Genomic DNA, 13,921 nt, shown 5'->3' with positions numbered 1-13,921 from the left:
CTATAAAAAATGAAACAAGTTACAACCTTTTGAAAATGATAAATTAACAGTCTTTAAGCTTTATTAATGTGACAGATTACTTATGGCTTTGATGATGTTCGGGGAACACTCAGGTTTATACAAATGGAGATGATGGAGATTGTGATAGATTGAGTTTTAAAAATAGATGCCTATCTCAGGTTAGTAGATAAGATGGTAATCGATAATGTCAGTCTCTTTAGGTAGGTATAACTACATATTATAAATTTCTGCATATTTAATTGTAAAAAAAATATATATAAATTAGCAATAGGTAGTTATAGTTATTGTAAAAATAACAACTATGTAATACCTGTTTTTTTTGTTTTTTTTTTTAATTTCAGTAATCATAATGTATCTGATTTTAAACCTGAACACTCCGTTTGGAAGGAGCGGTACCTCCTGACATAATTATTGCTATACCTACTCAAACAGGAGGTATCAAAGTTACTCACTGCCCGATTCGAACTTTAAGATACGTCAATTAATAGATCTAGAAACGATATGGATTAGATATGACCCGTAATATGGTGGAAAGATTCGCTGGCTATGGATGAGGTCTTGGTGGCTCAGTTGGCAGCGCGCTGGAGTATCGATCCAGAGGCCGTGAGTTCAAGTGTCACCCAAGATAGTATTTTTTCCACTTTTAAATTTATTCTAAGCTTAGATATGTCAATATCAAAAGTGACGTTTTTGTTTGAAGAAACGTCACATGTGACACTGACATATCTAATCCATTTCGTTTCTAGATCTATTAATTGACATATCTACCTTAAAGTTCGAATCGGGCCGTCAGTAGCATGTATGTTGCTGAATCTTTACAAACCTATACAATCCTTATTATTAAATATACTTTAAATAAATCCATTATTGATACATCTCGATTGATTAACTCGCTCGTGCCCATTCGACCGAATCACAAATTATGCCTCATTATTCAGTTAAATAGGTCAGCCTATTTTGCCCAATTTCACCCAGCTGTCATTTTGGTCGTCTAGAACTAATTTATGCAATGACTATTCAAATAAGTGGGGCTCTTAAAGGCGATTAGTGGTCGATACAGGAACAGAAATGCTGGCTGCAGTCGTCATACGAATGTCACCTTTATGCAGAACTCTTAGCGCCCACTGTTATATTGTAAATGCGAATTTTAATTCGTTTGTGGAGAGCGTTCCGACTGACCATCTAGCGACCTTCACCAAGGAGGAGTTTTGGCCGAAGGGTGTCAAGCTTCGGCGGTTCCGCGGCCGGCTCCCTGACACTGCGGGGTTGCGTAATGCATCGCAGCCATAATGTGATAGGTAGTGTTTAGTTTTTTAAAGTTTAGTTTTAAAATATATTTTTATATACCTAATATGTATGCTAGTTTTAAGGTATTTATGTATGGGCCATTAGTTGCCTGAAATAAAGATTTTCATTGATTCATTCATTTCATTTCATATTTTTCTAATCACCTATTCGGAAAAGAGTTTTTTCCCTGCTAAGAGGGATCTAAGTGGCACTTTTCTTCCCTGTCACCAGGCTGTATCTCTTCAACCGTGATAGCTTCTTCTTCTTCTGTTGATGATCTATTTCTGTTGCCGCCATAACAACAAATACTAAAAACTAATTATAATAAATATTTAAGTGGGGCTCCCATACAACAAACGTGATTTTTTTTTTTTGCTGTTTTTTGCGTAATGGTACGGAACCCTTCGTGCGCGAGTCCGACTCGCACTTTAACTTAATCCTCCCATTTTTCCTCTTTGATACGTAAAAATGTGATCCTTTGATACTCGTCTCGTGGTGATCCACGAAAGACGACGACGACGACGACGACGACGACGACGAGATAATAATATGACAAAGTATCAACTTTGTCATATTATTATCTCGTTCTAGGTTGGATGAGCGCTCAAGAGCAAATCAAACAATATTATACTTTTCCATTGAACTTGGAACTTTTTTTTACCAAATCGGTGGTAATCAAGCTTTGGTTTCGTTGCACCTTAATATCATATCATTAATAACGCATGTCCTAAATTTGTTTTGAACAGGATCGGTTGAGTTATTAATCAGTTTTTTTTTCCAAAAAAAACTATTTGTATTAGTCCTAATACAAATAGATTTCTTTTACCTAATAATTAGGGTAAAAGAAAGTTAGTGTCGCAAAGATACGGGCGAGGTGTTCAAAATTACCTTAACACGCTCTAAGTCGCGTCAAGATCATTTTGAACACCTGACCCGCTTAGCAACTTCTGCTGCTGACTGTACGTTCGAACTGGTCTGAAAGCCAAACTATAGTGAAACTCGCATCAAAGCTCCGCCATGCATCTAATCAAGTTATGTGTAAACCTGCCCCAATATCCGCTGTCACCGAGTTTCACAACGACTTTGATGTTTCCATTCTCTCGATGAAGCTGAGAATTTGATGATTGAAGTTGTTGGGTCTTCCTGGTACAAATTAGATAACTAACCTACTAACATACACTGTACGTGTACAGTTAGCATCAATAGTAGCGTATGAAACAATGCGATAAAAGTATATGCTAACCTGTAATACTTTTCCAAATAGAGATAAATCTTTACAGTTTGCGTTCAAAAGTAAGTATCTGTTACAACCTGTGTCCATGGGCGGCGGTAATCGCTTACAATCAGGTGATTAGTATGCTCGTTTACCTCTTTTATCATAAAAAATCTCTTTTTGTTAAGCTGTTAGAGAATATGACATGTGAAAGATAATCTTGACGCGAACTGCCTAGGTATAACTAAGCGCCACTTGCACCATTCCACTAACCCGGGATTAGCCAGTTAAACCGTTAATCCAGTGTCAAATTGTACTGGTAACCATGGTAACTACAGGTTTAACCGTTTAACCCCCGAATTAGTAAATGATGCAAGTGGCCCTAAGTAGTTGTAGCCCTTAGAACTCTTTAACCCTATATAACAACCAATATGACTCATTAAATCGAAAAAATATTGTATTTTTAGAAGACACAATTAATAGAAACCATAAATTATTCACTCTTTGAAAAAATGTCAAATACTCCATAAAATATCTGGTATCGAATATTGGTTCCCACTTGAATATAAATTCTTACTAAGGTACAATTGATGAGATAGATATTTGTTTTCAATATTGTTTTTCCTCTTGGGCAACAAACATTTTGAAACATGTTTCGGGAATGGTATTGATATTGCTGAAATTTACTTATATGCCTACACTTAAGTACAGTCTCCTCCATATCGGAGCCGAGGTGCTCAAAAATATCTGAACCCACACTCTAGCGCCTTGACAATAGACGCGTGTTTAGATATTTGTGAGCACCTTGGCCACTTCGATATATCTGATGGCGTACAATTGCCATCAGATACAAGGTCATTTTTGGACCATTAGCCATATTGTGCGAGGTGATTAGGTAGGCCATACTGAACAACTTTTTCTATGGGACCAACTCCGAAATCACAAATTTTTTTTGGCCGTTTCATACATTTTGGTCGAGTGGATGTCGACGTTTTCTATGGGAAGGCCAAATTTTTTTTTGGGATTTCGGGGTTGGTCCCATAGAAAAATTTGTTCAGTATGACCTACCTAATCACCTCGCACAATATGGCTAACGGTCCAAAAATGACCCTGTATATCGGGCGGCCAACAGTTACCTACAGTAGCTGATCATACGATCGGCCAAAAGTGAAATATCAGGAAAGTAAATTAATAAAGAGTTTTAAGTTCTTTTTGCATCACCAGCATCTTTACCACGAGTTTGACACTGCGTATTCGCTAGCCACTGCATAAACTAACTCACAATGCATCTCCCTCGTACTGATATTGGTGCCAAGCGAGATGGACTGCGTTTGAGTTGATGCAGTCGAAAACCTTTAAAGCCGCGTAAAACTCATAATGAGGGATGAGGGTATAGAGGTTTCGAGTCCTCATGATAATTGAGGTTTCGACTTAACTCACGCTAGACCGGGCGAGGCGTCCGTCATGTCATTTTCTATGACGGTTGATCGGTGATCACGTGGTGCTTTCCATAGAAAACAAAGCTCCGGAAGCTTCGGCCCGGCCCCGGCCCGGTCTAGCGTGTCCTCCTTAATCGAGTTTCTATACACATAACTAACACCTATCATCTTTGTCCCCAGTACGAAAGCACGCAAACCTTCAACGAATCCGTGACGAACAGTTCGTGCAATCTCGAGGAGTGCCGGATCGTGGTCCGGCCGGAGCGAGGCACGGCCAAGTATACGTGTGAGGTGTCGAGTGAGGGGCCGCGGTTCGCCGTGGACCGGCGGGCTGCCAACATGACGCTAGCTGGTGAGTATAAGATTGATTTTCTACTCCAGCCTTTGAGCAACACCGGCTTCTGAGATGTCGGAAGGGAGGAGTCCAAGCGATACTTTACCGTAGAAATTTAAGGTCCCTTTTTATCGTTTTTCGTTACTAACTCTTAAACGGTGGATCGTAGCAAAAAATGTTATATTACGTAACTAATCAACATATAATGTTCTACAAAAAAGACTCAGTACTCTTCTTCGCTAGGATCAATATTTCAAAATATATTAAGGTGGGAAAAGTTACTTATAATTTGTTCTAATATCGTTTTATTTTTAGTTTTTCGTAAATAACTCGTATTTTTTTTTGCTGTGGGGTACCACAGCAAAAAAATATCTTTTACGTAAATAATCTATGTAGGTATTTAAGGTTTCTTATAAACTACGTGCTACTTTATTCGCTAGGATCAATATTAAAAAAGATAATAAAGGGAGAAAATAAATTCTAAGGTCCCCTTTTTAACACATTCGTAAATAACTCGTAAACGATGGCCAATGGCCAGATGGAATAGCAAAAAATGTTTTATTACATGAATAATTTACATAAAATTTCCTACAAAAAAGGTTATTCAAACTTTTTCGCTAGGATCGAGGTATAAAACTTAACAATAAATACGCTTAATACTGTTTTATGCAGCCCTAAATTCGCCAAAGGCGAACTTTACGAGCATAAAACGTAAAAAGTATCTATATACATTAATCACTAACGTAATAAGTTCCATGAATTTTATAAATAGAAGACTACACTGTCATATTTATATTAATGGTAACATTCCATTTCTAACCGCAGCTGCATTACTGACAATTTTACTATGGAAATTAACAATGACAGCGACGCGTTCAGTACCGGTAGTGCAGCTGCGGTTAGAAACTTAGAAATGGAATGTTGCCATAATTATCCAGTCCCTGCAGACTTCAGTGCCATCCCATCGCCCACACTATTAACTGACAGTTCATAACCCTTATTACAAAAGGCATAAGGTCCACCGGTGTACAGTTAAGAGTGTTACTGTTTGTACAAGAGTCTCATCAGTATCAATGAATGTGACGTTAATCTCGCCCCGACTCTAATAAAATGTCAGTCCGCGGCCAACTTAAGAAATAAGTTAAAATTTAAAACTTGAATACGATAACTTTGTTCGGAGACCGTCACAGTTTTTGGGTTCTGTAATTTATTGTTGCCAAAATGGGTCTTAACACATTCATTGCCACTAAGTGCTACGGGTTACGCACATTTAATAGGAAAAATTCCCTACCCTACACCTTATGTCAACAACCATAGAAACTTAGATAACTTTTTATTTAAAAAACGTTTACTTTCAATACCAATCTGAAACTACATATGTTCAATAACAAAGCTTCTGTTACTCAGATATATTCAATATGCCGATTTAAATGGGTCACTTGCGTTTCTTAAGTCGCAGTCTGCGTCGGTCAGCCAACGCTTTTAGCTCCACAGCTGAAGCTCAGTACGTGTCGAGAAATATTTGAATTGATAATGTTCCTGACAAACAAGTACCTCAATAACGCCTGTTCAGTTTTTTATCACATAGCGCAGTATTTAGTCCATCGCTTTTACAAAAAGCGAATGCGTTATTTTTAAGGTCAAGGGTAAATGCCCGCCGGCGTTTCCACCAGTTAAATTAAATGGTCAACCTCTAAACGTCGTTGACCAATTTAAATATTTAGGACATCTGGTGAACCCTGACCTTAAAGATGATGCCGATATTGAGCGTGAGCGCAGAGCGTTGTCCGTCAGAGCGAATATGATAGCCCGCAGGTTTGCTCACTGCTCAAAAGAAGTCAAAGTCAGTTTGTTCAGAGCCTACTGTACTAGTTTCTACACGAGCAGCCTGTGGGCAGACTATACGCATAAACGGTACAACGCTCTGCGCGTTCAATATAACAACGCGTACAGGGTGCTGATGGGGTTGCCCAGATTCTGTAGCGCGTCAGGGATGTTCGCGGAAGCGCGGGTAGACTGCTTCTACACCACGATGCGCAAACGAGCCACATCCATGGTGCGCAGAGTACGGGCCAGCTCCAACAGCATCCTGACCATGATTGCGGACAGGGTTGATGGCCTGTATATAAATAACTGCTGCATGATCCATGTGCGCAGGAATAAGTAGGTGGGGGGATTTTCTCTAAACTGTTTTTATTGAGAAAATCTGCTTATTTATTTATTTATTAGAAATAGTTATTGTAGTAGTTAATTAGCTAGTAAGTAAATAATTGTGTATATTATATTATAGATACTAACATTAGCCTTAAGATAAAAACTGTCACTAACACTATTGATCCAAGTTGGTCGCGAATAAATGAATTTATTATTATTATTTATTATTTACCCTTAGCTCATTTACAGCTTACGCAGCTTACGCTTAGCATCACTTTTAGCCTTAGCTCATTTACAGCTTACGCTTAGCATCACTTTTAGCCTTAGCTCATTTACAGCTTACGCTTAGCATCACTTTTAGCCTTAGCTCATTTACAGCTTACGCTTAGCATCACTTTTAGCCTTAGCTCATTTACAGCTTACGCTTAGCATCACTTTTAGCCTTAGCTCATTTACAGCTTACGCTTAGCATCACTTTTAGCCTTAGTTAATTTTAGATTCCATCCAACTCTCAATTCCATCAAGTTCCCCTGGCGGGTGCTGCTGCATGCCAAGACATTAACCCATTAGCGCCCATTGTACCCACTTGGGTACACCTGAGTTACGGCGCATGATTCCATTTTGTAGGTACTGTAACTCTATCTAACAACATTAGAAATGTGGTGGGTTTCCAAAAGTGGGTGTAGCTGCAGGCGCTAATGGGTTAAAGTGTCCGAGGGCCTCCCTCTCTCTGTTGGATTCGGCTCCACGCACTCCTCCAAAATGTCCGGAACACCATTGTTCCGTGATGTACATGTACATACTTTAAAATTTTCAAAAACTTAACTCGGAACACAACATAATAACTCGTTTGTTTCAATGGCACAAGAACCCTCCAAAGTTGAGTTAAATTTGCTCTTACCCGTCTTTTTGAAAGTTCCCGTTTTGAATTTAATTAGCGGAAACATAGCCGTAAGTTAAATTTCTATAGATTTATGAGAAGGCTTTGTATTCTCATTGCACAAGTGTGAGTGAGTCGAGGTAGACTACCTGGGAAACCGAGGTAGACTACGCGAAGAGTGACGAGCTTAAAGCCCGACCACCTGCCATAAACTACCATTTTATCGTAGGTGTGCTGACATGCGATGAGTGTGGCGTTTACTGCTAAAATAGAATACGTCAGCCACCTGAGAGCTCACGTGACAAAAACGAAGCATTAGAAAGAATTTGAAAGAAGGTAAGCGATCTTAACATGTCTTATAATTGAAAAACGCTTTTTAAAAATCAGTATATATTACTTATGAAAGCAGAAGAATATAAATGATCGCATTAGATTCATAATTCTCACATATTTGCCGTAACTTATTTTTAAAATGTGTTTTTCAATTAAAAGACACATCAAGATTGTTTACCTTATTTCTAATGCTAAAAAAACGAACTATAGCCAGTACAAACCCAGTCGCCGTGGCTGAAACCGGCCAGGACAGCATTTGTAACCTATAACATTTTTACCGTATACAATACATACAAGATTTTTCAACGATCAGGAAAATTTTGCGAGGTGAATTTAAAGGCTTGCAACTTTTATGGACCAACCTCATGCAAAATAAATTTTAGCTCTGCCATAGAAAACAAACATCTAATCAGCCAATTTTAGGTAGGTAGATAGATCGTTTTATACACTATTCCAACGTTCGTCTCGAGATTTAGAAGCGTGTGTAATCGCACTTTAGGTATCTTGGGCCCGAGCTTAGTTCACCTCAAACTAGAAGTTTTAACAATGCCTGGGATCTGAAGAATGGCAAGTTTCTTCCAGAAAAAATACAGGTTATTAAATCCAGCTCTGTGTTTAACTTTCAAGCAGTTACGAACTTGCGAATCGCCGGGGGCTATTTTTATTCTATGTCTAGCTTAAAAAAAAACAGACTGATTCTGTTTTAACACCCTGATTCAGATTTAAAAATTGGTTACGGTTGTGATCTTATTTGATGACCTTGAAGATCGTTAACGCTGATTGGTGAATTCGAAATGAAGTGAAAGTTGTCACGATCGACAAGGACGTGTCAAAACCAGATCAAAACCACATCTCGGTATAGTCGCGGACGGTCTAGAACGCAAAATGACTAGTGTAATATTTTGCCTAAGTATATCCCTTTTAGTCTACATCGCGAACGGTCTAGAACGCAAAATGAACTCTTTTTTATATCACTAGGGTAGGTTAGGTTCGTTAGTTATCTTCAAATGGCCGAAGGCCAAACAGCACAGAATAGGAGCCCCGCGACAGCGGGACTCCGTCGACATCGCTAACATAAAGATAAAACGAGTACCTAGGCATTTTGCGTTCTGGACCGTTCGCGATGTAGACTAAAAGTGATATAGGCAAAATATTTTACTAGTCATTTTGCGTTCTAGACCATCCGCGAATAACCCATCAAAACCGTGTTAATTTGTTGAATTAGTTTCGACTCCATGGTTTTAATTTCAACTTTTCTTACGACCTTGATCGTGAGTACCAATCAGGCAGAAATAGTAACCTAATCTCCGGCGTACCTATTCTGATTTAAAAAAGGAATATAATACATTTATTTAGGAATATAATTAGATTTGGATTAAATATTTATCTGATCAAAATCAGAAAACGCCTGTCTGATTGATGCACGCGAAATGTAACGAAATGTCCGTGTGAGATATTTATTGACGATCGTCAAGGTCATATCAAATATCTAATTTGTACCAAATCATTAACTCAGAACGGGCTCATTTTTAGGGTTTCGTACCCGAAGGGTAAAAACGGGACCCTATTACTAAGACTCCTCTGTCCGTCTGTCCGCCTGTCTGTCTGTCTGTCTGTCACCAGGCTGTATCTTATGAACCGTGATAGCTAGACGGTTGAAATTTTCACAGCAGATGTATTTCTGTTGCCGCTATAACAACAAATACTGGAAACAGGATAAAATAAATATTGACAACAAACCTGATTTTTTCGCCGTTTTTTGCGTGATGGTACGGGACACTTGGCCGGTTTTTTAGGGTTCCGTACCCAAAGGGTAAAAATGGGACCCTATTACTAAGACTCCGCTGTCCTTCCGTCCGTCCGTCCGTCCGTCTGTCACCAGGCTGTATCTCGTGAACCGTGATAGATAGGCAGTTGAAATTTTCACAGATGATGTATTTCTGTTGCCGCTATAACAAAAAATACTAAAAAGTACGGGACCCTCGGTGGGCGAGTCTGACACGCACTTGTCCGTTTTTTTTATGTGGCTTTAAAATGAATTTAAAAATGACGCGTATTTTTGCTGTGCAATTTTGTGAATATGCTTTGCTATTTGAAATCTCTGGTTCTCAGTTCACGTGACAAACTGAATAACAGCATTTAAAGCCAGTAAAATTGCTGCCAGACGAAAGGAATTCATTTTGTTCTAGCAAAATAATTTTCTACCGAATTCAAACATTTAATTTTGAGAGAATATTTTAGAATGCCTCATTTATGTAGCATGCAATATTGCTTGTATAAATGTTATTCTATATGCAACGAAACCTAAATACACACACGTATAACGTATATGATTAAATATGTTATAATATTATGGTAGTAAGTACACTTGAAGACAATAACCCTTCAAGTGGCGGTCAACCCGTGAATGGTCGATGCGAAAACCAGTAAACTGTCACCCACCAGTGAGTGGTTAATGAGGTGTTGACGTGTTTAGAGGTGAAATTGAACGCATTTAAGTGTAGTTACGCTCTTCTAGCGCCCAAAATTAGGTAGCGAGTTAGAGAAGGATAGCATACCATAGGAAACACAAAAACACTTGGTATAAAATTTGTAGGTGAGGACCATTGATTCGGGAGCGACCGCCTAGTCCGAGGTCAGTCTCGGTTTTTAAGAGGTTGTTTTGTAAAAGAAATTGTATCTTAGGTCCCTTTTATTTATTTAATCTTAAAGATAAAAGTCTTCCTTTGATAATTAAATAGCAATTACCTCCAATAATCAATTAGTTTAATGGTGGTAGTCATTTTTAACAAGGAAGCTGGGAAACTGTCATTCTTCCGGAGTTTGATTAGGTCTGGCCAAATGTATAAACATTAGAATAATTTGATTGCTATATTCAAATAGCCTATATAACGCTGATTCTAACAATATGTGATTTAATATACTTACTTTCAAACATAGAAAAGCTTAAAACGACGATATTGTAAAATTTTCTTAATCTGCGCTGACCACCCACCGGGGCCCCGCCACTTGACTACTTTTCGAGTTTTCGCTGGCGCCACTTGAAGGGATAAAACAATGTCGCCATCATTATATAAAACTTTCAACAACCCCTTTGAACGAACTTGTTCCAACGCGTGTATATCCTACTTTATTTTTCAGGCCAGTTAGGTGCCACTTTACTCATTTATTTTTTACTAGCTATACCGGCAGGACCTAGCTTTTCTCCCTCCAGTGTCCCCCCATTTCTAAAAATAAAGTACCGTATAGCTATTCTCAGGGCTTACATTTTATCTCTAAACTATTATACTTTTGTGTGGGTAACTACTAAAATGGGTTATTTACTGCTACTACGAGTACGATTGTAGAGTTAGACCAAGAAAAGTCTGCAGCGACTTTGATAGCACACGCAGTGTTATTTTAAACGTCAAACTTTTATGAAATTATGACGTATGAATGACACTTCCACTTCCATACGGTATTAAAATCGCTGCAGACTTTTCTTGGTCTAACTTTACACCTTCTTCAATAAAATTGACTTCAACTTTTCATATTGGACATGTCAATATGAAACAATAAGGATTACTTTCTGCTTGTGAAAGCATTGCTGCGCAAAAATTAAGTTTTCTATATGCGACGGGCGATCTCCTTGATTTTAAATTGAACAGATTTGAACGTTCCAAATGCGACTGCAATGGTAAACAACAGTAACTCAGAGGGCCTACCGCGAACCACGTTCGACGTGTTGCCTTCCTGTCACACTTACGTACGAATTTACAAGTGCGACAGAGTGAGGCAACATGTCGTTTGAGTGAACGTGTTTCGCGGTAGACCCTCAGGTTTTTTAGGACCTCGTCCGTGGCGGTATTTAGATCTTCGAATACTTTTGATATCAATACGGGATGATCGCTATTGGTCCCCGTGAAATGCACTGCGAGTTCTGCGAGGTGGTATCATAATCAGATTGTGCATGTCAGTTTACAGACGTTACAATAGTACAACAAATGAAATCCTTTATTTTCAGGCAACTATTGGCCCATAGAGAAATACCTTAAAACTGACATACATATTATACAATATATCTTAAAAACTAAAACACATACTACGGCTATGATGCATTTCGCAACCCAGCTATGTCAGGGAGCCGGCCGCGGAACCGCCGGAACTTGACACCTTTCGGCCAAAACTCCTCCTTGATGAAGGTCGCTAAACATTCAGTCGGGAGTCGTTATAATACTAGTTAAGTGTCATAATCAACCGGTTAATCTACTTTTCCCTTGTTCCAGTACTACCAGAGTACGACCCACTCATCACGGGCCTGCCGACGCTAGTGCAGACAGGCGAGCAAGCGCTCATAAACTGCACGTCAGACTATTCTCTGCCTGCAGCTACGATAGATTGGTTCGTGGATTCCGAACCACAGGAGGTAAGACATTGTTTCTTGTTAGTCTGCTAATGTTACTCTTTAGAAAGTTTTCCCAGTATGCCAATGAAAGTCAAAGTTGATGGATAATTGGATAGGCGTTAAAAACAGCATTAAATTTACGTGACTGGTCATGAGCCTGCCAACTCTAGTGCAAACAGGAGAGCAGGCAATCATAAACTGCACGTTAGCCTGTTTGCTGCCAGCAGTTACGATATATTCGTAGACTCCTAACCGCAGGAGGTAAGACTTAGTTCCTTATAACTAAATAGACTCTAAGCGTCCTGAATAAATTTATTTTCTTCTTCTTCTTCCTTATTATGAGTCTTCCAAGAAAAGTAGTAGCTGCCAAGTAGGCACACAGAGTGCACGTCAGACTACTTAGTTCTTACAGGTGGTAAGAACATAGGATCTACATCTCTTGCTCGTTGCGCTGCATAACAAACAATCCTAATGGTTGATCCACGTACGTCTCTCATCTCTGCTCATTTCAGACTCAGAAGGCAGCCTTCTTCTTCCTCGATTCCTCATGATTCCACATGAGGTAGTTATTCAGTGCACCAAAGCTCTCCATTCTGCACGATTTTCCGCCTTCCTGATAATAGGCGCCGGTGTAGCCTGGCAGGCCTTCTTTACAGTGTCCACCCAGCGGGTTGGTGGATTTCTACTATCCCGTCCTCCATCCACCCTATGAAGTAAGAAGGCAGGCTAGTGGTAGACTTTCGACGCTTGAGTCGACTTTAGAAGTGGGTCGGAAGCTACAGAGCTAATAGCATTTTTAAATTGATCCGGGCAGTACTACGAGTCTTCCAATTTTATTTTTATTGCTACTTAATTCACTGTTTCATAAAATACCTATAAAACACGGAAGAATGAACGACTTCTTTGTTTTGTGCTATAAAAGAAGCGACTGAAACTTTAGGGTTGAAGAAGCAATTCAAGAAATCAAGAAACGAAAGTCTAACATCACTACATATAATAAAACAAAGTCCCCCGCCGCGTCTGTCTGTTTGTGTGTTTGTTTCTATGTTCGCGATAAACTCAAAAACCACCAAACGGATTTTCATGCGGATTTCACCTATCAATAAAGTGGTTCTTGAGAAGGGTTTAGGTGTATAATTTGTTAACCCGTGCGAAGCCGGGGCGGGTCGCTAGTTTCTTATAATTAAATTAGTCCTGTAAATCCTGGAACTTGTTATTAAATCTGTTCGTTTCTGAAAATTGTTACTTTCAGCTCTTAATAAATGGCAATATCGAAATATTTCGTCTGAAATCTGTTTTCAGTAAAAGCAATGCTTGGAATTGTGTACGAGTATAACTGACAATAAACTTGGAGTTTAAAATGTGCTTGAACCTTTGGAAATACTTCGGCATTGCAGAATAATACCAAATTCAATTGAACAATTCTTAGCATTTCTATTTTATACCTAATATAGATAAATACGTACCTAATATAGAGAGCGCTTGTGGCCTAGCGGTAAGAGCGTGCGACTTTCAATCCGGAGGTCGCGAGTTCAAACCCTGGCTCGTACCAATGAGTTTTCGGAATTTAAGTACGAAATATCATTTGATATTTACCAATCGCTTTTCGGTGAAGGAAAACATCGTAAGGAAACCGGACTAATCCTAATAAGGCCCAGTTTTCTCTCTGGTTTGGAAGATCAGATGGCAGTCACGTTCGCTCTTAAATATTATATATTATATATTGGAAATGGGACCAAAATACGAACAATAAGGAAAATGATAAAGAACAAAAAAATACGAACAATAAGGATAAAGAAGATTTAATCGAATAGAGAACTCACTTATTTACTTATTTCTGATATCCATTCTGTACGTTTTTCCTGCAGGCTGCAAT

The 13,921-nt window shown here is 38.8% G+C and overlaps 1 protein-coding gene across 1 annotated transcript in view; it reads left to right on the top strand.

Moving 5' to 3' along the window:
- The window catches only part of LOC134791629 (uncharacterized), a 178,913-nt gene that overhangs the window by 130,007 nt on the left and 34,985 nt on the right, over nucleotides 1-13,921 (top strand). Inside the window, exons 3-4 of the mRNA XM_063762677.1 lie at nucleotides 4,141-4,312; nucleotides 11,927-12,066. Of these exons, the coding sequence (XP_063618747.1) occupies nucleotides 4,141-4,312; nucleotides 11,927-12,066 (312 nt within the window). The remainder of the gene's footprint in view (nucleotides 1-4,140; nucleotides 4,313-11,926; nucleotides 12,067-13,921) is intronic.

Source organism: Cydia splendana, chromosome 6 (genome assembly GCF_910591565.1).
Source record: "Cydia splendana chromosome 6, ilCydSple1.2, whole genome shotgun sequence".
Classification (NCBI taxonomy): Eukaryota; Metazoa; Arthropoda; class Insecta; order Lepidoptera; family Tortricidae; genus Cydia; species Cydia splendana.
Note: the sequence above shows the minus strand (reverse complement) of the source record. Positions and strands in the feature narration are given on the sequence as shown.